The 27932-nt window shown below is 43.6% G+C and overlaps 1 protein-coding gene across 4 annotated transcripts in view; it reads right to left on the reverse strand.

The window, feature by feature from the left end:
• Positions 1–1520: 1520 nt before the first annotated feature.
• LOC121615959 (mitogen-activated protein kinase kinase kinase kinase 4-like) overlaps positions 1521–27932 on the reverse strand; it is a 90721-nt gene continuing 64309 nt past the window's right edge. Inside the window, exons 15-32 of one of the 4 annotated variants that reach the window (XM_041950507.1) lie at positions 27231–27569; positions 25433–25588; positions 20582–20872; positions 18838–18947; positions 17215–17375; positions 16918–17015; positions 15977–16155; positions 15598–15715; positions 14706–15050; positions 13419–13533; positions 12323–12490; positions 11665–11808; positions 9244–9378; positions 7679–7779; positions 7203–7352; positions 6759–6918; positions 6129–6268; positions 1521–4789 (exon numbers count right to left, since the gene is read on the reverse strand). In XM_041950507.1, coding sequence (XP_041806441.1) covers positions 4706–4789; positions 6129–6268; positions 6759–6918; positions 7203–7352; positions 7679–7779; positions 9244–9378; positions 11665–11808; positions 12323–12490; positions 13419–13533; positions 14706–15050; positions 15598–15715; positions 15977–16155; positions 16918–17015; positions 17215–17375; positions 18838–18947; positions 20582–20872; positions 25433–25588; positions 27231–27569 — 2994 coding nt within the window. In that variant the 3' untranslated portion in view covers positions 1521–4705. Of the gene's footprint in view, positions 4790–6128; positions 6269–6758; positions 6919–7202; positions 7353–7678; positions 7780–9243; positions 9379–11664; positions 11809–12322; positions 12491–13418; positions 13534–14705; positions 15051–15597; positions 15716–15976; positions 16156–16917; positions 17016–17214; positions 17376–18837; positions 18948–20581; positions 20873–25432; positions 25589–27230; positions 27570–27932 lie in introns of those variants that run through there. The other 3 variants (XM_041950510.1, XM_041950509.1, XM_041950511.1) reach the window with 3 other exon arrangements.

The raw sequence follows: 27932 nt of genomic DNA on the forward strand, positions 1-27932 counted from the left end.
CAACAAAAATGTCCCCTCATCCTCTGGTCCTGGATCAAAGCAGTGTTTTCCTACAATCTCACATTTTGATGATGATGATGAAATGTCGTCAGCTGATTCTGCTACCTCTGAGTTCTATCATCAACTGCAACTGTGTTCATTATTGTCTTTAGTCTTGGGGGGTGGTAGTCAGTCAGTAAGCATTAAGCAAGGGGCTCTCACAGGCAGCAGCAGCCTTCTCTCAGTATCCTGAACACATGCAGGTTAAAAGGTAACCGACACAGAACATGCCGTTCATTAAACTCTGGCTGGCCGTTGAGAAAGCAGGAGATGTTGCATGTTTTGGGAATTCTCCAGGTCACCTCATTGGTATCTGTTATATCCTGATACTCGACTAAACTGGACAGATGACTAAACAGTTTGACAGACCTACTTTGTGTTCCATCTAATGAGGAATGTGCCTTCCAGCCACTCACATTCAGTGTATTACACCATAAGCCCAACCCATTTCTGTCAGGGACTATCAATCGTGTGGATAACAGACCTTTTCCTGCATCTCTGACCATAACAGATAACAAAGAATGCTAATAAAGAATTAGGCTTTTAAGTGGGATTTCTACAGTGATGGCATCATTAAATGTCATTTTCTAGTGGGGTGGTTGGTTTATCTTCATCATTGCACTGAACTGCTTCAAACAAAAATAAAGTATAACAGGTTTTTAGCAAAGCTTTCAAATTTTCATTTCTTCTTAGATTATTAGACCATGTTTTAATAGTTAGAATTATTTTCACAGGGAAATTAGCAGGTCAAAGGTCAAACCTCATCACATCTTCACAAACACTCGGGGGGGGGGGTTCGGCAATTTCAATACACAATCTGTTATTGCTTTCTGCCACTTGGGGGCGCCAACGTGCAAATCAGAACTTTGACACCATTAATTCACTTTTACACGTCTATGAATTCTGATTACATGTCAGATCATTTCATTTTAGTTTAAAGTTTGCATCTTCAAAATTTCTGATGGCCAAGGTGACTGCAGGCATTAGCGAGTCAGCTGCATCAGCTAAGAGAGCAAACGGTGCTGCCTCGGACTACACCACACTTCTCTTTTCAGCAGCGCTCAGACACCCACTCAGACAGAAAGCAGACGTACAAACACCACAGGATGGACTCAACAAGATGTCAAAATTTACAACACACCCTACTATTCACTTTTAAGATACTCATGCAAATGCTAATTTATCATTACTGCATTGTGCATGACTGAACAGTTCACTGCTTCTTTCCTTTGAGCATTGGTTAGCTGAGTGCAGAGTGTGGCTTTATGTGAAAGCAAACAACTTTAAAATGGCATGTTGAACGAAACATGAAGTAGCGGTCAGAGTGGAAATAGAGCAAAACGTGCAACTGATGTGTCAGAAGAGTTTCAGTTAGTCAACAAGCGTTACAACATTTCTCTTTTCAACATGTTTCCATGTGGCTTTGAGGAACAAGCCACAGCAGAGGCCTTTCAGAGATTAAAGACACACTCGTCTTTTAAAATTACTTTTAAAGTTTATTCAAAGAAAAAAAAACCTTCAGGAAAATACATGACTTCCTGTCATACACAGAGAGGACATAAGTTAGAGTAGCATGGCAGAAACAGCAGAGGAAAGACACGTCGCCTCACGTCCAAGCCTGCAGGGAACGTAACTGCAATGTTTCCACGTTTAAGCAGCGCTATGCGAATACCTGAAATGAACAACATATGTGTTCCTTATTGTTTTGTAAGTAGGTTATGTTGTGGGGTAGAGGGAGATGACCCCAAAAAAAAAAGAAAAGAAAATATCCAATAAAAACCGGGCTCAAAAAGCAAAAACAAACAATTAAAGACGCATATGCATTAAACATAAATACCGTGATGCACATTAGTGTAACAAAACATTGCCTCTGTAAACATTTTCTCCACCTAAGGTGAGCATAATAATATTAAACCACCGCAGTCGCATATTTACGTGTACATAGACTTACAGAAACAACAGAAACTATTGTTAAGCTTCTCGACTACGCTAAAACTTAAGAATACACAATGCTTCAAGTGACTTTTTTAAAAGGATTTCCAAGTAGTGGTTTTCATTACAATAGGTTTACACGTTTTAAATGCTGCCCTCTTGGCACTTTTTCCAATGTGAGTCGGCAAGCGACTGCTTTTTCTCACCAGATATAGACTATATCGCATCCTTTTTTAGCCCATGAAGAATATCAATAATAACCACTATGTTTTCATGAAGTCAATACAGCCACTCATCAAGGCCTTGATGCAATAAGAGACACACACCGGGTACTACTGCACACACAGACCTCAGACGACACAGCATTGGGGTCCAAACGGCTTTTCTGTACGGGAGGAGGAAACAGTTCGTTACAGAAACTGTTACTGAGTGACTGGCAGTAACACTTCCCCACATCAAAACACTGCTCGTGTGTGTGATTGTAATCGTCAGGGGGAAAAAAACGCACCCAAGTTAAACCTGTGTGTGACCTGGCGAGGACCTGTTCGGACATGAAACAAAGCACACGTTGGACTCTCCTTTGCCGCTTTTTTCACTGAACAATGTGCAATCTCTCAGAGTCGCTGTGGAAACGGAGGAAAATCCAGCTCGGCAGCTGCCGGCCCGAAGGGTGTCGATGCTGCAGTTTGCTGCTCAGTCTTTCACATATACAGACAACTTAAATAACAGCTGGAGCAGGAAGTGGGGGGGCACAAAGTAGAGAAAACAATTCCTTCCCATAAAAGAGGGTTTATGTCTTCGGTTTCTTCACAGACAGCTGAGTGAGGAAAAGTTCTGCTCCGTGTTGCCCGTTTCGTGACACTTCATCACAGTAACACTGAAATTCAGAGTCTGAGTGTTGAATTGATAAGGTTAATGTCCTTTGATGGGAAAGAGTGCCTGACGTACGCCAGCAGAACTCGCAGGATGCCAGAAAACCCTCCTCAGCTCTGGTGAATTCACCCCCCCCCCCCAACACACACACACACACACACACACACACACACATACCCGGCAAATATCTACACCTGACGTAGAGGCTCCGCTGCTGCAGCTTTCAATCGCCTCAACTCGAAATTGAACATCTAGGATTGATCACTTGTGACAAGATACAAAGCAAAAACATCATCTCATGCCTTGGACCACCACACAGTAATATGTCTTTCTACATTCTTGACACTTAGTGCACTGCATTCATACAAATGATACAAATGAAAAAATGATCTGAAGGAACGAACGGAAGATAGAAAACCGCCTCCCAGAAAAACCTCCTCTGCTGAAACAAACCTGCTGACCATGCGTTTACCTCTCTGCCACGAAAATCCACTCGACTCCCCGACCGCACCAGCACATACACACACCGGCCCCCCTCCACTGTCCCCATGTTAAATCTGACTATTCACAGCAGTTCAAGTTTCTCGAGGTGAGGGACACTGGCCGATCGCTCTACCAGGTATTAGTTTAGGTCGTCATGTCGACCAGTGGGGCAAAGACATTGACCACTGATCTGAATGAACTTTTATTGTACATAGACACCTTTATTTTACTTTTGGACCACACCCACATCACTTTCTTCTCAGACAAACACACCTTGCACTTCTGTGGGTTCAGAGTAAAGCAAGCAAACAGCAGACTGTGGTTGGATGTGAGTAAATCTTTAAAAACAAGGTAAAAGACATGTTTTACTCCACATAGTTACACTTATCTTCAAGGAATAATAATAATAATAGTAATAATAATTCAAAAAATACTATTCTGAAATCCATCTGCTTCAACATCTTTCTCTCTCTGTCGTCCCCTCTTTTAAAGCACCTGTCCGAACAACACAACACTTCAACGACACACATACACACCTCCTGTCGAGTCCCATCAATCAGACTTACAGTAGAACCTCAAACGTTAGGCCCCTCCCGCCTGCTTGTCGCCATGACGAGCCCCGCTGGCTCCGGGGTTCTTCAGTTTACCCCTGGCTGACAGTCTCGACCTCTAACCAGCATGTCAGCAGTAACTGGACCAAACAGAAGTACATTTACACACACTACTGTAGCATTAATACAACAGCCCCCCCCCCCAGCGGCCCCATGAAACGCTTGTCAGAAAGGGCGGAGGGCATGAACGCGGGGCAGAAGGGGAACTCTCTTACAGGAGGCTGACCTGCAGAAGGTAGTAGCAGTAGAAGTAATTATAGTGGTAGCAGTACGAGTAGTTAGAAGACCTCAAGCTTACTGACCAGCCCAGGAGCAGAAATAATGCAGAGGTACAAAATCCATCACATCGCAATCTGATGAGCTCCAAGAAAACGGAGAGGGAAACAAAAAGTCGTTTGCCCCCTCTTCTTAAATTCACATTTAATTTATCTCAACTTCCTGTCATATACTAATTTGAATCATTTAACCATTTTGTGTGCGAGTCGTCACGTTCAGCGGACGACGACTGCGTGACTTGACCGGTTGCGTTGCAGGCGGCCCCGGGTGGCCCCGGGCGGCGATGCAGCGAGGCTGCGGCTGCAGAGGAAAGGCGGAGTCATTGTTGTCGACTGCTTCGGAGGGCTGGTTGGTTCTTGTTTTTGTTCTCTTTTGGTTGTCCGAGTGCTGACAAGACATCGACGGCGGGTTCTGAGATCCAGTGTTAGTGAGGGTGGAGGACAATGAGGAGGATGAGGAGAAGGAGGAGGAAGAGGGCAGAGTGTGGACCTCTACCAGCTGAGCAGGTTGCTTCGGCCCAGAGTCATGAAGTAGACCTGGCTGGAGCCTCCGGACCGAACGGAGGCGAAGAACACCTGAAGAGGAGACACACACAGATGGAGATTTTACTACATCTTACAATCACACTGTCTCAGCCTTCAGGTGCAGAGTGGCTTTCAGGTGGAGTTTGAATGTGAACACCAGCCTTTGCTGATCCTGACCCTGATGAATGATTATCAACTGACTGCAGTCCAATCAAGATTTTGCCATATTTTTTCCCCAAGGAACACGATAAATTAGTAAAACGTTTTATTCTACGACACCAGTCATCTGAATGATTTTTTGAACTCGGGTCATTCTCGAAAAGAAGCTTTCAATGAACCTCACTACATAAAGCAATCAAAATAATGGAAAAGTATTAGTATTCTTAATGGAGATAAATGTGACGGGTAATAAATTTTCTTTCTGGTTCATGTCACACAGTTTGGTTTGTTTGGATTAGGAGAAAAGTGTTATTTTTATACTGTGATAAACAACTGCAATTTGCATTAACAATGTTGGTCAGAGTTTGTATGGACTGTTCAGCCCTCATTCAGTCCATCAGCAAACCAATCAGAAAAGAGAGTGTCACTGGCTCTAATTAATGAATGCAGTCATGTAGAATGACCTCTCAAGTGTTACAGTTGTGCCAATAACATTGGCCACTAATGAATAACAGCTTATTTCCTATTTAAAAATGGACTGAAATTGACTACAATTTCTTAGCTGAGCAAACCTCATCAATAGATAAAGTCAGCTAATTGACTAAACTTTAGTCTGCAGAAGTTCACATCATTTCCCACACAAGCACCACTAAGGAACCACAGAGAGGGCAACAAATCTCATCCTTCATTCTTTACTTCTCGTTCGTCTGAAAGCAGAGAGAAGAGAAACTGGAGCAGTTTCATGTTTACTTCCACAGCTGACAGAGCTGAACCAGCAGAGGCCGAGCAGAAAGCGGCTCTTGAAGATCTCTGGGAGTTTCACCGATCTCTGTGTGGAAATCTGTGTGTGTTTCTGTGCTGTTTGGATGGTTAATAAGCCTCACAATAACAGAAATTGAAGGTGCCGCTTTTTTGCATGAAGCCATTTTTACGTGACACAAAGAAGAGCTGCAGAAAACAGCATTAATTTAAAATCTATAACCTCATTCACTTTGAATGGGGAGGGGCTGTGACTGCTGCATCCTCTCGATGCCTTGCGGGGATTTGTTGTCTGTGTTTTAAAATATTTGTTACAACGCCCCCTTTTGTTGCTGTTCATTTCTATCTAGCAAGCAAACAGCTGGCTGATTAACAAGAATGGTATTCTCAGGTTTAATCAGCGTTACCTGCAGTAATCAGTCATTTCTCCCACCTTGCAGATCAGATCCGGGTGTGTTGCTGAACCTCTCACCTTGTCATTTCTTTCACAGAGGAACTTGAGTCTCTGGGCTCTCTTGTGCATGAAGACGCCGTCCAGATGGCCGGTCTCCACTGAGCGGATCTCTATGGCCTTCTCCCCCCAGCCCATGATCTGGTTGGAACGAATGTAGGCTGCAAAGAGGTTTTTAATTAACTGATGTACTGATATTTAAAAAGACAGAAGGTTTTAAGATCTCGACTGATTATGATGATACTGAAAACACACAACTCATGCAGACTGCTCCAAAGACTTTCAAGCGTGTGTGTGTGTGTGTATGTGTGTGTGTATACATGTGGTTGTCTGGATGTGTGTTTCCTCTGCAGCTGTAGGGCAAATGATAATGATCTCATGTAGGTGAAATACAATAACTGTGTGCATGTGTTAGAAAACTATTCATCAATAATCAATAACTCTTGATGAAAAACTTGATCCACCAGGAATATGTTGGCCAATGATGTGGTTGCTGTGTTCCACATGGTTGGCTACATATCTGCACATGCAAGATGTGAAGAGGGGTTACAAGAGGACATTGCTTCATTGTAGGGAACCACTGAAGTGGACGAACGCATGGAGAAAAAGTGCACGGTGTGTGTGTGCCTAGCTTTTGCCCATGTGACTCACCCACTGAGGTTGGCATCTCCCCCCACTGCAGCACCACATCCTTGGTGATGCGTCCGTAAGTGTTGACGTAAACACCCTCGTCCTCGTAGCACACCAGCAGCTCGATGCCATCAGTGTTGGGCAGAATGATGATGGCGTGAGACTGGATGCTGGTCTGGATCTGCGGGGACACAAAACAGCAACATGTCTGCTGATGACCTTCTTTGAGACTATTTGATCTCCTGTGATCAGACGTATTTATCATCTCCATTGGTGTTGACAATCTGAGGAAATTATTTCACCCTTTGATCCCGGTGTAGTTTTTACTGAAAACCACATTTTCAGCCTGAGAAGCAGAAATTCTTTCCATAGCTGTTCAACCCTGGCCAAGAACTGAAACGTCCTTTAAAACACCAGCACACATGAACGACATATATTACAATATGTGTGTGTGTGTGTTCTTACGTGTGTTGGTAGGTAGATGTCGTAGACAGCGCCAGAGTCGACGTCCACAGCGTGGAAGCCAGAACACGAGCCGTAGATGACCTTTAACCTCTGACCTTCCTCCACGGTGAGGTCGACCAGCAGGGGCTTGTGCACCAGGTCACCAAAAGACTGCGACACGCAGGTCAGAAAAACAGTTTGTTTACCTCTTGTTCAGTCAGCCAGCAGAAGCTTGAGCATCAGATCAATAAATATTTGCCAGGGCAGAGATTATCAATACTGAGTCAGCTGGACAAACAGTTTTCAGTGAATCTGCAGTTAAAACACATAAATAATACAGCTTTCAAAGAACCGAATCCCTGACCTGATTTAAACCCTGCCATCAAACAACCAAAATAGAAAATAATAATAATTATAAATACACTGCAGACACATTAAGGATCCAGTCACTGAACTGACTGCATCAACTAACAAGCTAAGCTAGTGGACTGACTCACCTTGAAGGCCATGAACTTGTGGTAGGGCTTGGGTGCCCAGGCGTAGACCTCCACAGAGTTCTTCAGAGCCAGAACCAAGAACTTGATCCTCTCATATTTCACTGAGGAGCAAAAGTCAACACCAAACATTAAAAGAACACGAAAGAGCAGAGAGGGCATGAGAGCGGGCGGCCAGCAGCAGCTGCACAAGAACATGTTGGTTGGTCTAGTGATGTTTGAGACCCTGCAGGTGTACGACAGCAGGTTTCTTGGTCTGACACCATACGTTCAAATAAGGCTCATAGTGTTTAGTAGCTGATTTTCACTGTTTAAAGGCAGCGTAATCGATTTAACTGCAGAATACTTGCATTGCATTGGGATTTTAAAATCTGATTCTTCTGGATTGAAGCCAGTTTTTTAATATTTCAATAAAAGCTGATTCATTTTCGTTTTTTAGTTCTGTTAAATACGGCTGGTGCATGGCAGCATCTTACTGTAGGGTGTGAATGATCAATTTCCTGTAAACTGTAAATATGAGAGGATTTAAAAGCTCCTCCTTGAAGAAGTTACAGGTAAAATTTTCATCGTTCAGCAGACAGTTTGTTTCGCCTCCACTCAGATCCACAGTTTGAGCTTGTATACAATATTTTCATGTAGTATTTCTAATGTGCAGGTAAAGTCAAGTAAGTGACAGTCACAGCAAAGTGTGCAGAGTTGGGACATTTTGTCAGAGTACTATTTCCTTTATCTTTGAAAAGTCCTGTACTTTCCACAAGAGTTGGCTCAGTCTCTGCCAATTGTGATTCCCGCCATTAAATCTGATCTGATATCGATGGACACGCATGAATAAAACTCGACAGGAAATGGATTTCATGACAGACAGTTCTGATCAACTGAGAGGGGTTTCCAACAGGAAGTGCTGGTCTTTGCACAGTGGCACTACCATCACCAAGGACATTCTGAATTGTAGACAGGATAGTTACATGTCCACTCGAACGTCCTCACCGCATTATTTCTTAATCAAGGGCTTTCCATCCATCGACATGCTTATCTCCTTCACATACACTCACTCTGCACCTTAAACTGAGCTGGTGACATTTGGAAACTTAGAGTGTCCTGTTTGAATCTGGATGTGGTTTATTTCTGATGGGAAACATGCATCCTTAACATTACTGAAAAAGTGATGAATGACAATAATATCAGACACACTCTCATAGAGCCAACCACAGTAAAGGGTAGAAGTGTCAGCCATAGTCTTATCTTAACCTTAACCATGCACCACTTTACACCAGCCCAACATGCAATTTACTGCTTTCAACAATAAACAAAGCCCTCTCAATGTTTATATCTTAACATAATATAGCATTTTTACCTTAATCTGATAAAAGGAAAAAGCAAAGAGAGACAGACTGGACAGACAGAGACATGCAACAAGGCAGAATTGAATCAGGCGGTTGCAGTAACACAGTGTGCACCTCAGACCACCAACAACAGCGAAGCCCACACGTTACAGCGTTTATGCCGTAAATGTGGTGAAACCCCTCATAGTGCTGTTTAGAAACATAGACTGTGAGAATGTGACCTACCGACTTTGTAGTGGACGCAGCCCTCCAGGTCTCCTACGGTGGTCCAACCCTGTTTCTTCTCCACCTCAGGGTCATTGTGCAGGATCTTGTTCCTCAGCCAGGACAGGTAGTAGACACGGAGCTTGTTCTTCTTACCTGTTGTTGATTGAGAAAGGTCAAATCAGCTCAGATCTATTTTCTACACCAACTTCAGAGGCACAAACGATTAATTTGCTGGTTGTTTTTCTCAAAAATAAAGCTGTATTTGCTATTAACACTGCCAGTGTTGCCTAATGCACATTTCATCAGTCTGTGCAGACACCGATGAAGCCGAGAGATGAAATGCATTGGTCTCAGGATCAAGTTGCTCCTCACAGTGTTGCAGGAGTTTTGACCTTCTCAGACTTTGACAATTCAAAGTAACCATGAAAGCCACTTTTAATGTCATGATTGGCTGCTGGCTGCTTTCTCAGGTTTCATTCCAGCCTGCAATGGTTCTCAGCTTTTAATTTGACAAACATCTGCGTGATTGCATTCTCCTCTTCCCTGCTGCAATGATCAGTCCAGAACTAATACATTTCAGATCTTAGAAGATCATCTGGTGGGAATTTTCTCCTCCGTCCTGTATGTTTGCAGTGTTTTGCAACATTTTGGGAAGTTGGCGATTGAAGTGTGGGTCAAGTTGGGACAAAACAGCGTGCGGAGGAACGCCGTGTATCTGTGTGTGGACACACAGACAGAACCACAAAAAATGTCCAGCAGTCCCTCCCCATTTTACTACCTGTATTGTTCCAAATAATAACAGTAAAGAAAGAGATTTACATTGTTCAATTGCAGGATGATATAAGAGTGATCTGACTAGTTGGCTGATAGTCCAGTAGTTTAATTCATATATACAGATGAGAAATGAGGAAATGCTTTTCAGTCAGTGGTTCAGTCTATAAAGAATTATCCATCCATGTCATGCTAATGTCATGATTTACACATGCTCAAGACTTCAGTTTCTATGCAGCTGTCTTATTGTTGATCACAACATTATATCTGTGCTTTAAGTGACAGATGGTTTTGTGTGAGAGTAGGTGGTTTAATTTAAAGTTAATTCATGTAAAAAAATAAGAAAACTTCAGTAAGCACAGGACCATAAATAGAGTACACCTTTATGCATTCTTGTGTCAGCATTTTGTGCAGGTGTTTATTATTAAGGTCATAAGAAATCATGCACCTCCAAGAAATGGAGCCATGGACACACGTGATGCTGATGGCCGTACATTTAGTGTGTGAGGCTTTCGTAGACTGTCTCGTAGTAATCTGAGCCCCAGAGTTGAGGTGCTGTCAGGATGTGACGGCCTCTCAGACAGTGGGGTGGCTACAACTTTCCATGACGCGGATCTTTACAAGCCGGCAACGCAAACGAGTTTCATGGAAGGAAATCGACGTGTGTCGCTGTGTGTCGTTTCCTTCCATCATGGAAAGCTCGAATGTGTGTCAGCGCTACATATCGTACACACACATGACGTGGTCTCACCAAGCTGAAATTTACTCAACATCCGTTTAGTTCAAAATATCTGTTGTGACACTGACTGCACTGCCTGTGTGTGTGTGTGTGTGTGTGAGAGAGAGAGAGAGATTGAGAAAGGGAAGTAAGAGATGTATGTACTTTCTCTGAGAAATTTTGGAACTGTGTGTGTGTGTGTTTGTCTAAAAACATTAATGCAATAACAGACACAGACGCACACAGTTTGTCCTGAGAATACATAGAATGTGGCAGGTTTTAATGTGTGTTTGCAGGTGTGTGTGTGGGCTTGTGCACAATAAGCTCACAAGCACACACATACACGTACTACAGCATGACAGAGCACTATGAGCTGACACAGCAAAATAAACAGAAGTGAAACTGCTCTTCAGCCTCATAACATGAAATCCTTCATCCCACTGTGACTCATTTGGCTGCATGAAATTAAAAAAAAATCTTTAAAATGTGTGTGCATGCTCTTCTGCTTGAGTGCCTGTGCCAACAAGTTTTTCACAACAGAATGAGGACATTTTTGGAACGTGGGGACATTTTGGCCGGTCCTCACAGCTTCAAATGGGTACTTGAAGGTTACGAGGTGGTTTTACAGATTAGGTTAGAATTAGGTTTAGATTAGGGTTGGGGGTAGGGTATTTAGTTGTGATAGTTAAGGTTAGTGTAAGGGGCTAGGGCAGGCATGTCAAACTCATTCCGTAAAGGGCCGTGTGGCTGCAGGTTTTTGTTCCAACCAAGGAGGAGCACAGCAGGCCAACCAATCAACATCAAGGGATCACTTAGTTATCAGCTGAAGACTGAGATCAGCTGATTCATTGATTCCAGCCTGGTGTGGCTAGGGAATGCATTATGTCAATGAGTCTTTACAAGTAAAATTGTACAAGTATGTATGTGTGTGTGTGTGTGTGTGTGCGTACCTGATATAGTGACGAGGACATTGAGTCCCTCCAGGACGTCCATCTGCTGGAACCGCCGTCGGTTGATCAGAGGGTAAACTTTCCCCTGACCGCTGCGATCCAACAGCATCAGACCACTCTCTGTTCCTACCAACAGGTTCACTCCTGCAAACACACACACACACACACACACACACACACTTAGAAGAACACAAACAACACTGACCACAGCTGCAAATCCAGTATGCAGTCTGGTCAGACAGATGTCAGTATGTAGCATCATCAGGGCTTTACTGCCACCAGGTGGTGAAGACCTTTATAGTTATGACTTCTAGAATGAAGGCCCTAAATAATGATTAAAAACAGAAACTAACTTATGAGTTCAGTCTAAATCACTTGGACAGCAAAGACAGTGATTTCTGCAAAAGATGGTGTGATGCCTCAAGTGCTGCATCAAACTATCCCTGATAGGACTGTGGTTGAGTAGACCAGGTGATTGTATAGCAATTATTGCAATTGTGTTTGTTCAATTTAAAACCACGTGTGCCATTAGCCCCCGTGCTTGCTGACCCAGTGCCTCCCAAAGCAGCGTCCAGACTGACAGTAATATCTTGTTCACTTACTGCTGTGCAACTGCTCAACTGAGAATCCTTTTTTGAGTATCTGCCTTTGCTCTTACCCCAGAGTGCAGCACACAGGATCTCAGAGTTGAACCTCTTCTTGTATTTGCGGATCTCCGGTGTGTCGCTCTGCGGGCGAGTGTTCACGGGGTTAACGTTGACCACAGAGCCCTTCCGAGACGGGTCGGCCCTCAGCGCCTCGGCCAGCCGGGCGTCGTTCCCGTAGCCTAAAAGGTCAAAGGGAAGGGCTTAGGTAGGACAGTGTAGGATGTAGAATTTACCGGGCAGGGTGGGGGTCAGTCAAATGGTCAGCATTAGTAAGATGGATGGATTCTTCATTTGCGATTGTTAATTCTGAGAACAGATTTGATTGTTGTGGAACTGTCTGAAAGTGAGGGCTGGGAAAGGTGATTTAAATGGAGTCTGAAAAACAAGCTTAACTTGACTGTTATCCAAGCAAATTATTCCTTGGAAATGGAATGGGGGACAGATGTCTTACATCCATCAGGATTTAAGACATCTGTAGGAAAATCTATACTTATCAAATCAGTAATTAAATGCAGAATGAACCGTCTAGTGTAGTTAAGGGGTAAATGGCTGTTCACCAGCTGCAAGATGTGAGGTAATGCTTTAGCATTCCAGAGTCCTCAAGGCTGGAAAGATCTGGCCTTGATGACGGCCAGTCCTCTGAGAGACTATGGGAGCAGGGGGACTGCCTTGATAAGAAAGCTCTGTTTATAAACTGTGGCAGCTAACGAGCTCTGACAGTCCACGCTTTTTTCCACATAGTCAGGATGTTTACTCCTGTTGCCTCCAGAGGAACCTGTTTTTGATTGTTATACTGAATATTGATTTTTTTTAAAGTGTAGATAAAGCAATGAAATTTGTCAATCCTAAATGTCCCACTTGGTTTAAAACTTCTGATTTTCCAAAACTTCATATTCCTGAACTTTAGGTGCAAATGGAAACCAGCTCAACACACTCAAAGAATGTTTGTAGTTTGCAGACTCCTGAATTGTCTCCAGTTCTTGGATCCTTGATGGAAAGGCCTATGGAGGCCTGGGGTTAGCTGCAAAAAGTACCTAAAACTCTTTTGTGGCTGTGGACGTTTCGGTATCTGACTATGCCCAGCAGCCAGCGGGGGAGGGGACTTACCGACGTTGTTGAGGGCGCTGCCGGTGGATGGAGAGACTTGGAGGAGGCGAGGGTCGATGAATGGAGTGAAGGAAGAAGAAGACTTGTGCTTCTGCATGTTGTTACTAGACTGGCTCTACAGTGAGACAGAATAAGACTTAGTGATGACAGAATATCACAGCTCTGAAAGTGTTAATTTGAGAGATCAAAAACATATTTACTTCATTAGATGTCTACAGATAACAATTCATGTAAACAATTAACAAGACAATGCAGTCAAACAAGCAGGCCAACTGAGGTATTTCTGAATGTGTTGCATGCAAACACAATGGGCGTTCAGTCAGGGTAAAATTATAAATACTGAGGAAAAAGGCAAAAACAATGGTGGAGGGTAAAATTTATGGAGTGATGTTGACAAAAAGAACAAAAGGGAAAAAGGTATTTTCACTGGAAACATACTTGCCGTTGCGCTCCTAACTGCCCTGTTTGCTATGATCTACTGTCTGGGGAATGTGAGAATATGACTCGTTTGATGAAAATAGGCAACATCAAGGAATAAAATGAGATTTAGATGTTTGGGGGGGGGGGGGGGGGTTGTCAAACCACAACTAGCCTCAGAGGACACTGAATCTGCACCAGAGCTAACAGGTCTGTGATCATAAATATAAAACTCACTGAGGAGTGATAGGATTACAACTGGAAATCCATCTCCTAAAGTAAACTTCATGTTTTTCTTCTGTATTTTAAGCCAAAGTACAAAAAGCTCCAGAGGCTGTTCACAGGGCAGAACAAATTAAGAGTGAAAATTTGTTTTGTCTTCCAGTCTTATTTCCAAATGATCCTTAAAACACAGCTTTCCACCAACACCACCATCCCTCTACGAGAAGCTTATGTCAAACAAGAAATGGTGAGGAGGCCGTGTAGAACTTAAGAAGGATCACCAGTGCCAATAGTGACCAGCAGATGGCGTCCTACCAAAGCCAGGACATTATTACGGCTGATGAGAAGTTGGATACAGCGGTAAGACCAGAATTTCATTTATTTTTGAAATAATAATATTAGTTTACTGTTGTTTTTTCTTTCTTTCAGTATTTTGGCTGCTGCTGTTTGGGAAGCTGTGAGCTCACAAATCTGTTATGTAGCCGACTTCAAAAACACATCCCCTGTGGGTACTGAGCTGAACCACTACGTACTCTGCTGTGTTCCAATTATGGCAGACCACAATGAGTCTGACCTGTGTTTGCTTCCTCCTGTTCAAGACTACATGAGACATGGCGACCCTTAGCAAGTGTGGGCTGGGGGACATACCTCTGTGAGGATGCCGAGCTTGTCCAGGGGACTCTGGGGGGACATGGAGGAGGGGCTGGCAAGGCTGGAGGAGGAGGGGGAGTTGGATGCGGTGGAGGAAGGGGAGGAATGGTGGCTCTGCTGGATCAGGTCTGGGAGGTGGTGGATGCGGCCGGCAAAGCCGTTCCTGTCCGAATGCTGTGTGGGGTGATGGTGGTGGTGGTGATGATGATGATGGTGGGGGCTGGGGGTGAGGTGGACGAGGCCCGGGCCAGAGCCCGGACTTGGGGCGAAGCCTGCGAGCAGGCCGGGGGGCTGGGCTTGGCCCGGGCCGGGGCCCGGACGCTTTCTGTTGTCACCTGCACTCTGGAAGTAGAAAGAGGGGTAGACGACTTTGGGTCTAGATGTGTTCCTGATAACCTCGGGGGACGGGAAGGTGTTAGCTAGAGCAAAGGGCAGACTACAGCGGCTATTCTACAGGCGGGAAGAAAACTCGTTAGAAGTCAAATATGCTAAAATCTTATGGTATGTGATAACAGCCAATGTATCAACTTGTGAAATAACCTTTCCAAATTTAAATGTCCTAAATGGATTGAAACTGTCACAAAACCTGAATAAATGTTTGCTATGTAATAAATCCTCGTTACTGAATTAGTTAGTGGTCTTTATGTATGCATGATTAAAATCTATGAGGGTTTATACCCAACCTTCACTAAGTTTCTACACTGGGTAACACTGAGCTGCTCACCAGCCGGCCACAAAGTATACAAAAGAACAGAACATGAGCAACACAACATACAAACAAAATGGAAAAAACATTTGGGGTATGAATGAACAAAACAGAACAACTAAAAGTGTGTGGGAAATGACTGGTTTTCGTTGTTTTTGGGGTTTTTTTCTTCTCAGCCAGTACCTGTCTGACGATCAGCGTGCTGTCTTTGCAGGGCGTTGAGCCTGCATCGCTCTCGCCTTCATCGTGAACGATCATGGTCTTCACTGACTCCGTCTCTCCGTTACTCAGCCTTGAGGAACTGCATGAGAGAAGAAGAGCTGTTCAGCACAAACACGTTCTGTTTTTGGCTGCACTCCTGTAGTGTTCCACACTGCTAGAACAAAGGACAAAGACAAGGTCTGTGTTGCTATGTCAACATTTCATGTTAACCAACATGCAGTTCTGTTTGAGAGGAGTCTGACCTTATCCATTACGCGCCACTGTTGCATTCTGTTGTTGCTGACTGGTCCATGTTACAGTGTCAATACAAAGAGATCAGAGTTTAAGGTTGTGTACATACACAGCTCTGGAGTCCTCCGGGCCAGAGGTTGACTCTTCACCCGCCTCCTGATCTACCTCCTCATCGTCATCTTCATCAGTGGTGTCTGATTCTTCACTGGAGGATGAATAATCTGTCACCTTATTCGGGGGGCGAACATCATCCACTGCTCGCAGCTCCTTGGCCAGGGCTGTCAGGTCCTAAAGGTCAGGAGGTGAAAGGTCAAAGGTCAGTTGATCTCATATCTGTTTTCCTTCCTGTGTTGGAACTCTGTCCATTCTTCATCTGAGTCGTTAGCTAAGATGTCTTGTAAGAGTTGCAGTTCATCTTCCTTTGAAAAAAGTAAAGCAGGAAACAGAAAGCTGCAGGAGAGGAACAGTGGTTATAGAGCCAATGAGAAGCCAACTTGAGGGCAGCAAAGCCAGAAGATGAAGCAGAGCAAGAGATGACTGTCGGAGAGCGCACAGCTGATGCTCTTCAAGCTACTGTAGGCAAGGTTAGTGGATTAATTCTAATAATGAGACAGGTATTAGAGCTGCAAAGATGAGAAATTATAATTCATTCATGTGTCAAGTCTTTATTGAGGTTAGAGAAGGCAGGAGTTAAGATGGCACCACCCAGGCAAGAAGACCAGTGGAGAGAAAGCAAGCGATAAGTGCAGAAAACCCTTCAGCCAGTGAGCTCAATCCAAAGATAAAACAACCCCTTCAAAGAGTCTCAACACGTCACTTTATTGGATGGTGCGCAGATCACATGACACAATACTAAGAAGACAGTTCATTATCATTCACGCACACACACAAACAAAAACCTGAGAGGCCACACCAAACCATAACCTACAGTCCAGCTCTCAAACAAACCCATTACGTCATTATGACTCCACACACACGCAGGTCTACATCTAGATCCATCCCAGCTAGAGAGCTACAGCACTGGCTAGTCAGCTTTGAGTCAACTCTCACCGCTGGTCTGCTCGGCCTGACCAAGTCCCTCCTCTCCTCTGGTTTTTTCCCAGCATTCTCTGGCCGTTGGAGGGGCGAACCCTCTGATTTGGAAGAGGCTGAAGGAGGCGGAGGTGAAAAGGTCAGTTTGTTCGAAAAAGGGATGTTGTGAAATCCAAATGTGTACATGTGTTTGAACGTTTGTGCAGCTCCTTTACTATTTACTTCAGCACAAGTATTTCAAGGTGTTGCCCAGCTCTATTGTCCACCTCCTGCATGTTTGAAAGTGCGGCTTTGTTAACGTGTGTGTGAACTCACAGCGGGCCCTGAACCTCTCTCCAGAGCCGCAGTGAGAACCGGGCTGAGAGCTGGAGTTACTGGAGCTGCTGGAGGAGCTGGAGCCTCCGCTGCCACTGTTACTGGTTGGTCTGGGAACCAGTTTCTCCACTCGCTCCCACAGCAGCCGAGGCTCTGCCGCACTGTAGAGCCAACAGACACCAGAGGCAAGAAAGTCAGAGACAGAGCCGTCATACAGACAGCCACTTTTAACAGGTAGGGCTGCAGAAGTGCTGTTACACCAGTGACTGCACTTTGTGCTTTGATGTGACACAGAAACTGGTATTTTCAGATTCAACATGCTGATATTAGCTCATATTTGATATTAGCTACTATAATTTTCCTTGTGAACAAGGAACACTGTTCTTGCTGTTTTTTGTAGTATTCTACACAAATTTGTGTAAATTCCCCAACTTTTTGGTTTTGAATAAAACAAAAAGAATGCTACAGTGCCTTTACATGCTAATAAATGCAAAGAAAGAGACATAAGCGGGACACTTCACACTCATCACAAAGCTACTTTAACTACAGTGGGAAAGAAAGACTATTAAAGTATTATCTGGTTTAAACGTATAATATTAACAGATAACAGAACAAAAAAGTTTACAATGAGAAGAAAAAGTAAGTAACAGTACAGTAAGAACAGAGTATACGTTGTTCTAGACATGAAAACTAAAATAAAATACAGCACTGCAGGGCTTGAGGAAGGCAGAGAAATGACACACAGAGAACCTCACGAGAAGGTTTGTGGCTTAGAAATAGAAAATGTGCATATGTGTAAGAACAAACACACATTCACACACAAGAAGCATCACAAGGTTAGACAGCTAGCACTATTACATAACCCCTCCCACACAACACCGTACACAACAACTATAGCAGCAAAGACAGTGGAGACACTGAGTGCACTGAATGTACAGACGCAGTCCTGTGTGCGTGTGTTTTTGCCAGTGTGGTTGAGAAAGTCATTGTTTTTCATGTCTTTTTAATGACATAGTTGAAAACAGCAGCCTGGTTTCACAGAACTGAGGCTTTTCTCCTGAATGCTACAAATGACTTTCTTTTATAAATTGAAATTGTAGGTTTTAAGTTCCTTAGGATGTTGTTTGTGTCAGAGTGCCAGAATGATTCGGCTCTCATAAAACATCTGTAAACCTCTGTAAACACACAGGAGCTGCAATAATATATTCTCCTCTACAGATATAACCAGTGGAGTCCTACAGGGCACTACTCTTTGCCCACTTCTACTTCAAGTTTCAAGTTCAAGTTTTTTTTCTCATCCATAATTTGATAATTTCATTTTTTAATGCTAATATATTGTATGTATAGTATATTTATTAATTACAACTTTTAATAAATGTACATATTTAATTAGATATTTCAAAAATATAGATTTTCTGATCCCTTTGATTTGTATCTCTAACAGGCTTTATATTACCAAGATGAACGATATCCCAAACCATGCAGATTTTTGTCAAATAATTGCCACGACTTGTCTTATTTCTAAATTTTAGACTACATCAGACATGTAACAACATACGAACTCCAGTCAAGTTTCCAAAGAAATACAGAATCATACAAATCAGAGGATTTATGTCGATTTACCTGGCAGGGTTGCGTTGCACGGCATGGCTGCTGTGTGAGGTGTTGCCATGGTGATGAGGTGAGTCTCGCCTTGACAACACCGGGGACCTTGATGTAGTCCTGACGGGAACCTTTTGTGATAAAGACAGTGACCAGCTCACACATACACACTCGGTGTGCATGAATGCGCTTGACAGTGCAGCGAATCCGTAAAATACACAAAACATAGTGCAGCCCATCACACACTCGACCGTTCAGTCACTGCTGCTTATGAGCTGTGGTCGTCTAACATGGCTGTGCTCCCACCTGAGAGGACGCTTATCAAAACTACAACATGGGACCAAGGGAACGCAGTACTTCTCTAAAATACACACTTTTTAAAATTCTGCTAATGCACCACAAAACACATGTTCCACCAACTGAGCTCCTCATCTCCCCCCTACCACTCCCCAGAGCACCACTGTAAAACAGAACCAGTAGTCATGGGTCACACACGATCAAACCTTCGCCCCTTCACATGTAAATTCAAGAAAGCCAATGCAGAACAGCTGGTAGCATCCAAAGCTCAAAAACAATACAACACAGCAGTGCAGAACAGAGCTCCCAGTCACAGCAGCCAATATAATTAAGAAGAACTTTAACAGCCAGTACTTAGCTCTGTTTAGACGTTGAAGTTAGGGGCAAAATGGAAAAGATATGAACTGTTAATGAAAGAGGTCAATCTTTCCTTAGTAGCATGCTTCTCCTGTATTTCAAGACTCTTGTGATGTTTACCACTGTTTACCTGATACTTTGAGGACTTGTATTGAAACACTATGTACTATACAGTTAAGTCCTGACAGGGTTGTGGTTCGGCTTGCCAGCAGTTCTGTTTATAACAGAGGGTTTCTTTTCTGGTGGGCAACAGTCTGCAGACTGAATTTAGATCTTTTTCACTTATTTGGATTCTGACTACCCACAATTGTGGGTAGCAGCACAAAGCTTTCCTTTCCTATACTTAGCCACGGTGTCCAGCACACTATACATTCAGGTGGGGAAAAAACGGTTCTCCAAATGCTGAACTTTCTCCTCCTTTCCTTATTTTCCTCTCTTCTGCAGTTATTTTTATGACCTTCTGTGGTTGTACAGTAAAAGGCTAAATTAGTCTGGTGAGGGAAGAAAAAGCAACATGAGACAGATCGTTTCAACTTGTCCAAGTGCTCAACATTATCACAGAACCCACGGCTGGGTTATAAAGAGGTCACAGACTGATCGGTGTGGCTCATATTAATAGCATGCTACCTCTCTTGGTGTCAACACTGATTCATATCACACAGAGTGACGTTAGCTTCCTTTTCTCAGGATATTTTGTGTATCAGGGAAATAGATTCAAAGCAATATATGATTTCCTCAGGAAACCTCTGGTAGACACTAAACCTTGTTTTTGTGGAAAGAGGTAATTTAAGGCTGCAAACCAACCTGTTTATTTCAAAAACTTTTCTGTTAACTTAATAATTAAGATTTAAGATATTTAAGACTTAAGATTTCATTAAGTCATCTCTAATTCCCCTACAAGCTTTTTTTTCTTCACAAGAAAAGCAAATCCAATGAAGAATGAATTATTGATAGCATTAAGAATCAGGCAGAGGGTGGGAAACTATTAAAGCAATGAAGTGAACGGTTCAGGATGGCGACACTTTGATCTCTCGGGTCTTGTCAGTCAACAGAAAATTCTGTTGAACTATTGCTGCCAGACTACACCGGGGGTCTTCGCTCCTGTCCTTACCCTGGGCGGGACCTCCGCTGAAGAGGCCAGCTCATTGGGTGAGGGCCTAAACTGGGGGTGGGGTTGTGGGTCAGTGCGTGCAGGCGTTGATGATGAGGAGGATGGTGATGAAGATGGAGGGTGATGGTGTTGGTGGGGTTCCTGGCTGTTGCGAAGGTGGAGATTTTCAAAGCTAGATGCAAGCGGCTCGCTGAAGGAGTGTGACCGCGACACTAGGGGCGGCGTGGTAGCGGTGGAGTTTGACGAGGCCACGCTGCCACTGCTCTTTAAAGCAGCCAGATGGGAACGGACCTTACAGACAACAGAAACAGAACACATGGCAGGAGGACGGGTCAGTCTGCATGCAGCGCACTCTCAGGGCGTCAGGGTGTCTTTAGGGGTCTGTCAGATTGGAGCCATACGGGAGCCTAAAACTGTTCCTTGAGGAACACCTCTGACATGCATCTTTAACATTAGCCCTTTTCAGATAGGGCATACATAGCAGTGCTGGCTTTATCCATCTGTTCATGTAAAGGCTTACGTCGTCATTCAGACAAGACAGCACTGTTACCAGAGCAGCCACAATGCTTGAACGATATTCAGCAGCTGGTGCGCAAAAGGCAGCAGTGAGTTGGAAAGTAATGATGTCAAGGAAGAAGAGTTTTTCCTTTCTTCTCACAGGCTCCATCAGTGATGGATTTTAAAACTTATTTTGATATTGAAGCCTTAATGACCACTGCTTGCCCCTGCTCTCCATAGTGAATTCACAAATAAATGTTTTTATTCATTAGAGATTGAATAATCTGTCTTTTTAAAATCATCCAACTGTGCAACAGTGAATGACAAGACATTCTGTATGTAAAGTGTTTTGCTGGATATTCATAAATATCAGCGTTACTTAGCGTGGATGAAAATGTCGAGATTATAATTGAGAGATAGATTTATTACAGGGCTCTCGAGAAGAAGGAACATGATGTGCATTTAATCTCTTTCAGTGTATTTAACCTCGTGCTGCTGCAGCCTTTACGTTAATCTGACGGCGTTCATTTCTGACTTGTTCCATGTTGAAACTGATGGAATGTGGAAATGTTACAGGTCCAACAGAGTAAGGTTGCTGTTGTGATTTTAAAGTAAAAGTGAGGGCGGTTATTCAGACATAAACCATCCCAGTTTACGTGACACGGTGCATGTCTGTTAGAGGCTGAAGGGCTTCTACGTGAAAACTAATGCAGTGATTCTCATTGTTGGCCTTCTGTGCCAGAACTCTTCTGATTAATATTCTAGACTCTCCATTTAAAACCAGCTTGGTAGAATACAAATCCATCGCACTGAATACAAGAACCACTGGCTTTAGATACATGGTGGATCGGCTCAACACCACTGCAGCGTTAACTTATTAGTTTGACTTAAACTACAGAGCAAAGACTCGTTGGTGAAATCAGCTGCTGGTGTGTTTGCTTGGAGGGAAAACCTGAAGACCTTTAGGCCTCAGTGGCACTTGGGTGAAAAGTATGGCTCTTAATCATAGCAGAGCCCCTAAAGAACCCTAAAGTTTTTAGAGTGCAATAGGAGGACAGAAGAAACACTCAGAAAGTAAAAGTACATACATGTGTACTTGTTGTCACTGGGGCTGCACCCTTTTAGGGGGCAGAAAGGAGGTCAGGGGGCAAAGTGAAGTCCACTGTAACAGCTATTAGTCCCATATTTTAGTGACTTATTTGGCGGGAAAAGGTGCAGCCCGTGCAAAAGGTATCATGTCATACTTTTGATTTCTGAGAGGGACACGGGGAGAAATACGAACAAATGAAAAAAGGCATTAACACCAAAAAGCACAGGCAGTGAATGGAGATGAAGCTGAGTGGATCCTGAGACAAATATGGGTCAGACTCAGTCATTTTAATCTAAATTTCTAATTTATCATCATCTTTAATTTCCTTTAGGGAATTCTCTGGTTTGGATAGTTGTCATTATATAAAATACTGTATGTCATTTTTGTCTTTGACTTGTCGGATGTTCACAATAATTGGTAATTGATGCAATATAGCCGTGGTAAGAATATAGTCTCCATTAAAAACTAGTACTATGGTAGATCACTAATGACGAGGAGTCTCCAAGTGTCATCCACTTACATTTAAGATTTTAAGATCTTTACTCAGGTAAAGGCGAAATATTTATTTTGAAATGAAAATTAAAAAGAGCCACTTCAGTATATATTCTGCTTTAAATTTACTCTCCCGCCCAGTTTTATAAACGGCAACACTTAGTGAGACTGGAAAGTACCATGACATTAATATTTAGCATGAGACAACCTGGGTCTCCCCATTTTTAGACCCTAGGAGGATTTCAGCCTCACCACCAGCACCAGGCATGAAGATGAACTATAAATACAAGGCATGAACACAGGCTGGCATGCAAACATGTAGGCAGAGCCACATACAGATCATACAGGATGCACATATTCATGGTTGGGGCAAGAAAGCTTGTGACTTTGACACTGTGTTTCAAATCCTGCCTAGGTGACCTACTGTGACCATGGCCTTCCACTAACCATAACTAGGTAGTTTTAGTTGTTATAACATAACCAGACCCCAAGCACAGAAGCTGAAGCCAATGGGTATCAGATATGTGTGTCATCATTTCAGTATGAAAACGTGTTGGATATAAAATCCATTTGCTAGAGAAGTGTCCTGTGGACTGGAAACTGGGTCCAGCACCATGAGCTCAGGTTTCACATCCAGTTATAATAGTAAATATAACTGACTGCAGCTTCTTGCACCTTGGAAAATAAAATAGTTCAGACTGCAGTTTGCATTTTTGACTTCATTAGCTTGAATCACAAGACCTCAAATGAAGCCATCCCAGTTTGATTGAGTACACAGTGAAGTATGTGCGTGTAGCAATGTTAAAACACGACGCCACAACTGAGCTTTGAAGCTAATGAGACAGAACTGATTAATCCACTTTTAACATTACGGCAAATGATTAATAACGGACCAGTGAATTACATCATCACCCCCATCCCCATTTTGCCAAGTTACAGCATCGTTTTTGTATAATTTAATCTGTGTGACATACTCAAAACAGATTGACTTCAATGAACTGTGATTATTCATGCTTAGTGGGTTGAATCCTTCGCGGGGAAGATGACTAATACTGTCTGAGTCACCCTGCTGCAAATCTGGGTGCCCATGAATTATGGATGTTTTTAATCACCAGCACACAATGAGGAGGTACAGTATGAGGAGAAGAGACAAATTCCCAACGTACCACTAAACAATCACTCTCATGTTCACACACTCGCGGGGGAAAAAAGTGACCCTGAAGTAATTACACATTTGAAAAATACTTTTGTTTGCTGTGACGAGTGGGAGGACAACCTGTCAATCAAAGAGTTAATCATGGGAGAGGAGTATTTAATCAGGGTTGTGATCATTTCATTTTCATTGCCACAAAAAGTTTACGAAAAGGGAGATTTCTTTTACATAAAAAGCAAAACTTTCACAGACAGCCACTGGCTTTGAGTTGTCAGAAACAGCTCTTCTGTCTGAAAATGAGCATTCTGTCATTAGCCTGGAGATTTAATGCAGTTTGTGCACATTAAAGTGAGTGAACTGATGACAACCCTGAACCTGGAAAGAGTCTAGAGGAGTTCAACAACAGCAGAGAATTGGATCCACGATTCAGATGAAACAGCCAGAAAGAGCTGACCTATACACACAGCACAGGAAGGAGGAAATCACAGAAAAGCAGCAAAACTAGTGAAGAAATCTCACATATTTACAGAAATACTAATAAGCCTTACTCCAAAGAGCAAGAGCAAAGACTCAAGTAGTCTTAATGACCTGAAAAAGAGAACCTTAATAGATTATGACAAGAAAAAGGTGAAATACACAGGCAACATCTCGAGTCAGTGGAGGTGGAAGGTACTGCCACATGAAGGTGAAGCTACAAACAAGCCTATTTTCTTGTTTCCACAAACATTTTGGAGATACACAGTTTTTAACGCACCTGACGACATGCAGTGAATGCTGCAAAGTGAACGACAGCACCATGAATCCATTCACTGTTAGCGAGGTCAGTCCTGGCTGGCAGAGAGCCTCCACACTGTGGCAGTGCAAAGCTGCCAGCATCCTCTGAACAAAATCTAATTTGGCCCATTCACACTGGAAAAATGGCAGATTTACAACCAAAAGGAAAATATTTGTGGGTTGATTAAGCTGATTGCCGCAATGTGTGCAGCCTGGCCAGCTGAACTGGAGATTCAAGAGAGCTTTACTATCATTGTCTCTGTCAGGAAAATTGTAGTTGCTCCTCGACTTAAACAAAAATGGCAGAAATATAACTCTAGACTCTAGTCTAGACTGAACCAAAGTTATCAGTCGGTTTGTCATCTCAACAGTTACCTCAGTATTTCACAATACAAGCTGCCGGTGGAAAGCTGTTCATTTGAAGCCACAACAGGAAGTCTGAAGTTTGAAATAAAATAGAAAGAGTCAGTTTCAGTCATGTGACACAAGCATGTCACATGACTGCATGTCTTTTTGGTTTGAGAGGCTTTTGAGTCATTTCTCCCACTGAGCCTAACCATCTATTGTCTTTGTTGTGGACTAGCAGTGGAAAGGAGCATGCTAGTTTCTAAGCTGAGAATGTGCTAAATCAGATTTACATTACTGTCAGCCTTAGAGCCTCCATCTGCCCAGTAAGCTACAAGACAGCGAAATCCTGCAAGAGAAATAGCACCAGTGGAGTGTAGCTCGTGACAAAGGACCCACTTCACACCAACCCAAAACGCTGCCTGTGCGCAACAGCTGGGAAAGTAGAGAAGAAAATAATTCAAGAGACAGGGGGTGGGATAGAAGACATCATGGCTACCTGTGGTTCCACAGGCCGGTGCATGGCGGGCGCCTCGGACGCCGAGTTCCCATTGGGGTAGGAAGACTCGGAGCGTGGCGGAACCGGAGGCTGCTGTGATTTGGTCTGAGCTGACTGAGGAGAACCCTGGATGTTCTTCCGGTATCGCTCATCAGCCTGAGGACACACACACACACACACACACACACACAGACAGCAGCATTAGCAGTGGTTTGAGAGTACAGATCAATGTGTGCGAGGACATGGAGAGGAGCGTAAGTGGACAGAAGCCATTGCTGTAGGTGCTACGGTTTGTTAGTTTCCCCCTGCGGAGCAGAGGCGTTTTGTACTAGCGGTGGTACAAGCACATCAGAAAGTCATCTGCTGATACAGGCACACCAGCAGGAACAACAAAGCACTTCCTCAAGGGCAGCAGTGTTATTGTTGCCACAATATTCCCACATCCCTGCTAGTAGGACAGCGGCACCACGACCAGCAAAGAGTGTCATGCATTTTTTATGTGGAATGAAAAAACAGAAAGGTTAGGACACACACTGAGGTCCAGGACACTGATCCACAGTTAAAACAGAGCTTGCTTGTGTGTAAAAGAATGTTTTTTACTCTGAAATGTCAAAGTTAATTGTAGACGAGACCGAATTTGTTCTGCTAAACAAGATAATCCAATTTTTATTTGAAAATTACAGCTCCCAAACGAAGCTTCTCTACAATAAAAAAATATCTCAGCATGTAGTTTGATTTAATAAAAAAAGCATTTTTAAATGTCATCTGAGAATAATTCATCTTACTGGCCAATGGCATCAATTTCAGAGCCCTGATGACTTTATATGCAAAGCTCCAGCATCAGATTCATGGTGGGGAATGTGAAGTACGTCATAATAACACTTTAACCACCACTTCATGGCAACGTCAGAGGGAAGGGTGGAATGATGGTTAAACTCAAGTACAACCCCAGTTGTGATAAACCAGGGTTGTCCTTTAAGTGTGTCAAACCCACTGACGTCTGCTGAAACAGCCAACTGAACGTTACAAACGCCTGCTGTTCATCCTCCAACATGGCTGCCAGAGTGTGTTTTACATCACCTAGAAGAGTTCAACATCTGAAAAAAAACCCTGCCAGCATCTGAATTTCCTGGCAGTTCTTGCATCGCCCTGCTGTAGGAGGACCCCACCCAGTCCTGCAGCAAGACCAGCAAAAACTACAACTACACACAGACAGCATTTGGTCAGTCAGGTGCGTTTGGATCTGGTTTGCGTCTCTCTGCTTTTCCTCCCCCACCAGGTGCTAAATGGCAACAGCAGGGCACCAAAAAGAGAGAGACAGGGAGTCACACTGAGGACTAATGAGGTGGCTCATTATTACAGTAACTTCATTAATATGGTGGTAAAGACAACAGTGAGGCCAATTAGAGGAGCAGTGGTGCCTTCAGTGAGGAGGAGGAGCTCTTCAGGCGAGCACTGAGGAGGAAAAAATTCTGTCAGCTCGTGTTTTCTATAGGACTTCATTGCTTATTCATTTTAGTAGAAAATGTCTATTCTATCAGTTCTGAGGGAGGGAAGGAGGTCTTCTGCTGTTGGTCCAGTATCACTGAAGTATATCTGCATCATGGACCGGTTTATTGATTAGACTCACGAGTTTAAAAAGAGACATGAATACATTCTAGTCATCTACAAAGCATCCACACATCCCACACCAGCAGCTAGCCATCACCATGTACACACTGCACACCCAAAGCAGCGGGAGTGAGTACACACAAGCAAAGGAAGCATTCTACAGTCAGTGCGACGGGGGAGGGATCACCTCTCTGATTGGCTCAGAGTTAGGGGCGGGGCCTTGGAGGTCAGCGACAGGTAGCTTGGGTTCTGTAGTTTTCTCCAGACTGTGATTTTGACTGGACCTTGTCTTTTCAAAGTCAGCGGTCTGTGGTTGTTTTGTCGGATCCGGTTCAGGGCTCAGCGGGGGCTTTATCCTGTCCTGTTCGAGAGTCTGTGGGGGTTTGGTGCTCTGTTGCTGGGCTGTTTTGCTACTCTCCAGGATCTGGTTTTGCTGGAGGGACAGCAGGTAGGCCTGCTCCTGCTGCAGCTGTCTCTGGAGCTTCTGGGCTTGGCGCTGCTCCTCAAGCTCCCGCCATTTATACTCCTGAGTGCAGGAAGGGTCAAGTTGAACCAAAACCTCTGACAGAAAGACGTTGGGCAAGCTGTACCGTCTCCACAACACTGTTTCTTTTAACACTTCACTCTTTACGGACCCATTTAGAAAACACCTTCTGGGACCCCAAACACTCACACCTACAGGCAGTTTAGAGTCTGAAGTCCACCTGGTTTTCAGGAGAGAAATGCATTAGGAAAGCTACATGCTGTAAAGCATCAGGAATAACACTGTTCCACAATACAGCTCATTTTCCAAAGCTCTGATGTGGTCAGCACACAACTGTAAGCCTCATCATGACATTGTACTGGTGACATGCCAGCCATAAACTGCAGCTGAGGGACTGTATGAAAA

This window comes from Chelmon rostratus, chromosome 13, assembly GCF_017976325.1.
Source record: "Chelmon rostratus isolate fCheRos1 chromosome 13, fCheRos1.pri, whole genome shotgun sequence".
Lineage (NCBI taxonomy): Eukaryota > Metazoa > Chordata > Actinopteri > Chaetodontiformes > Chaetodontidae > Chelmon > Chelmon rostratus.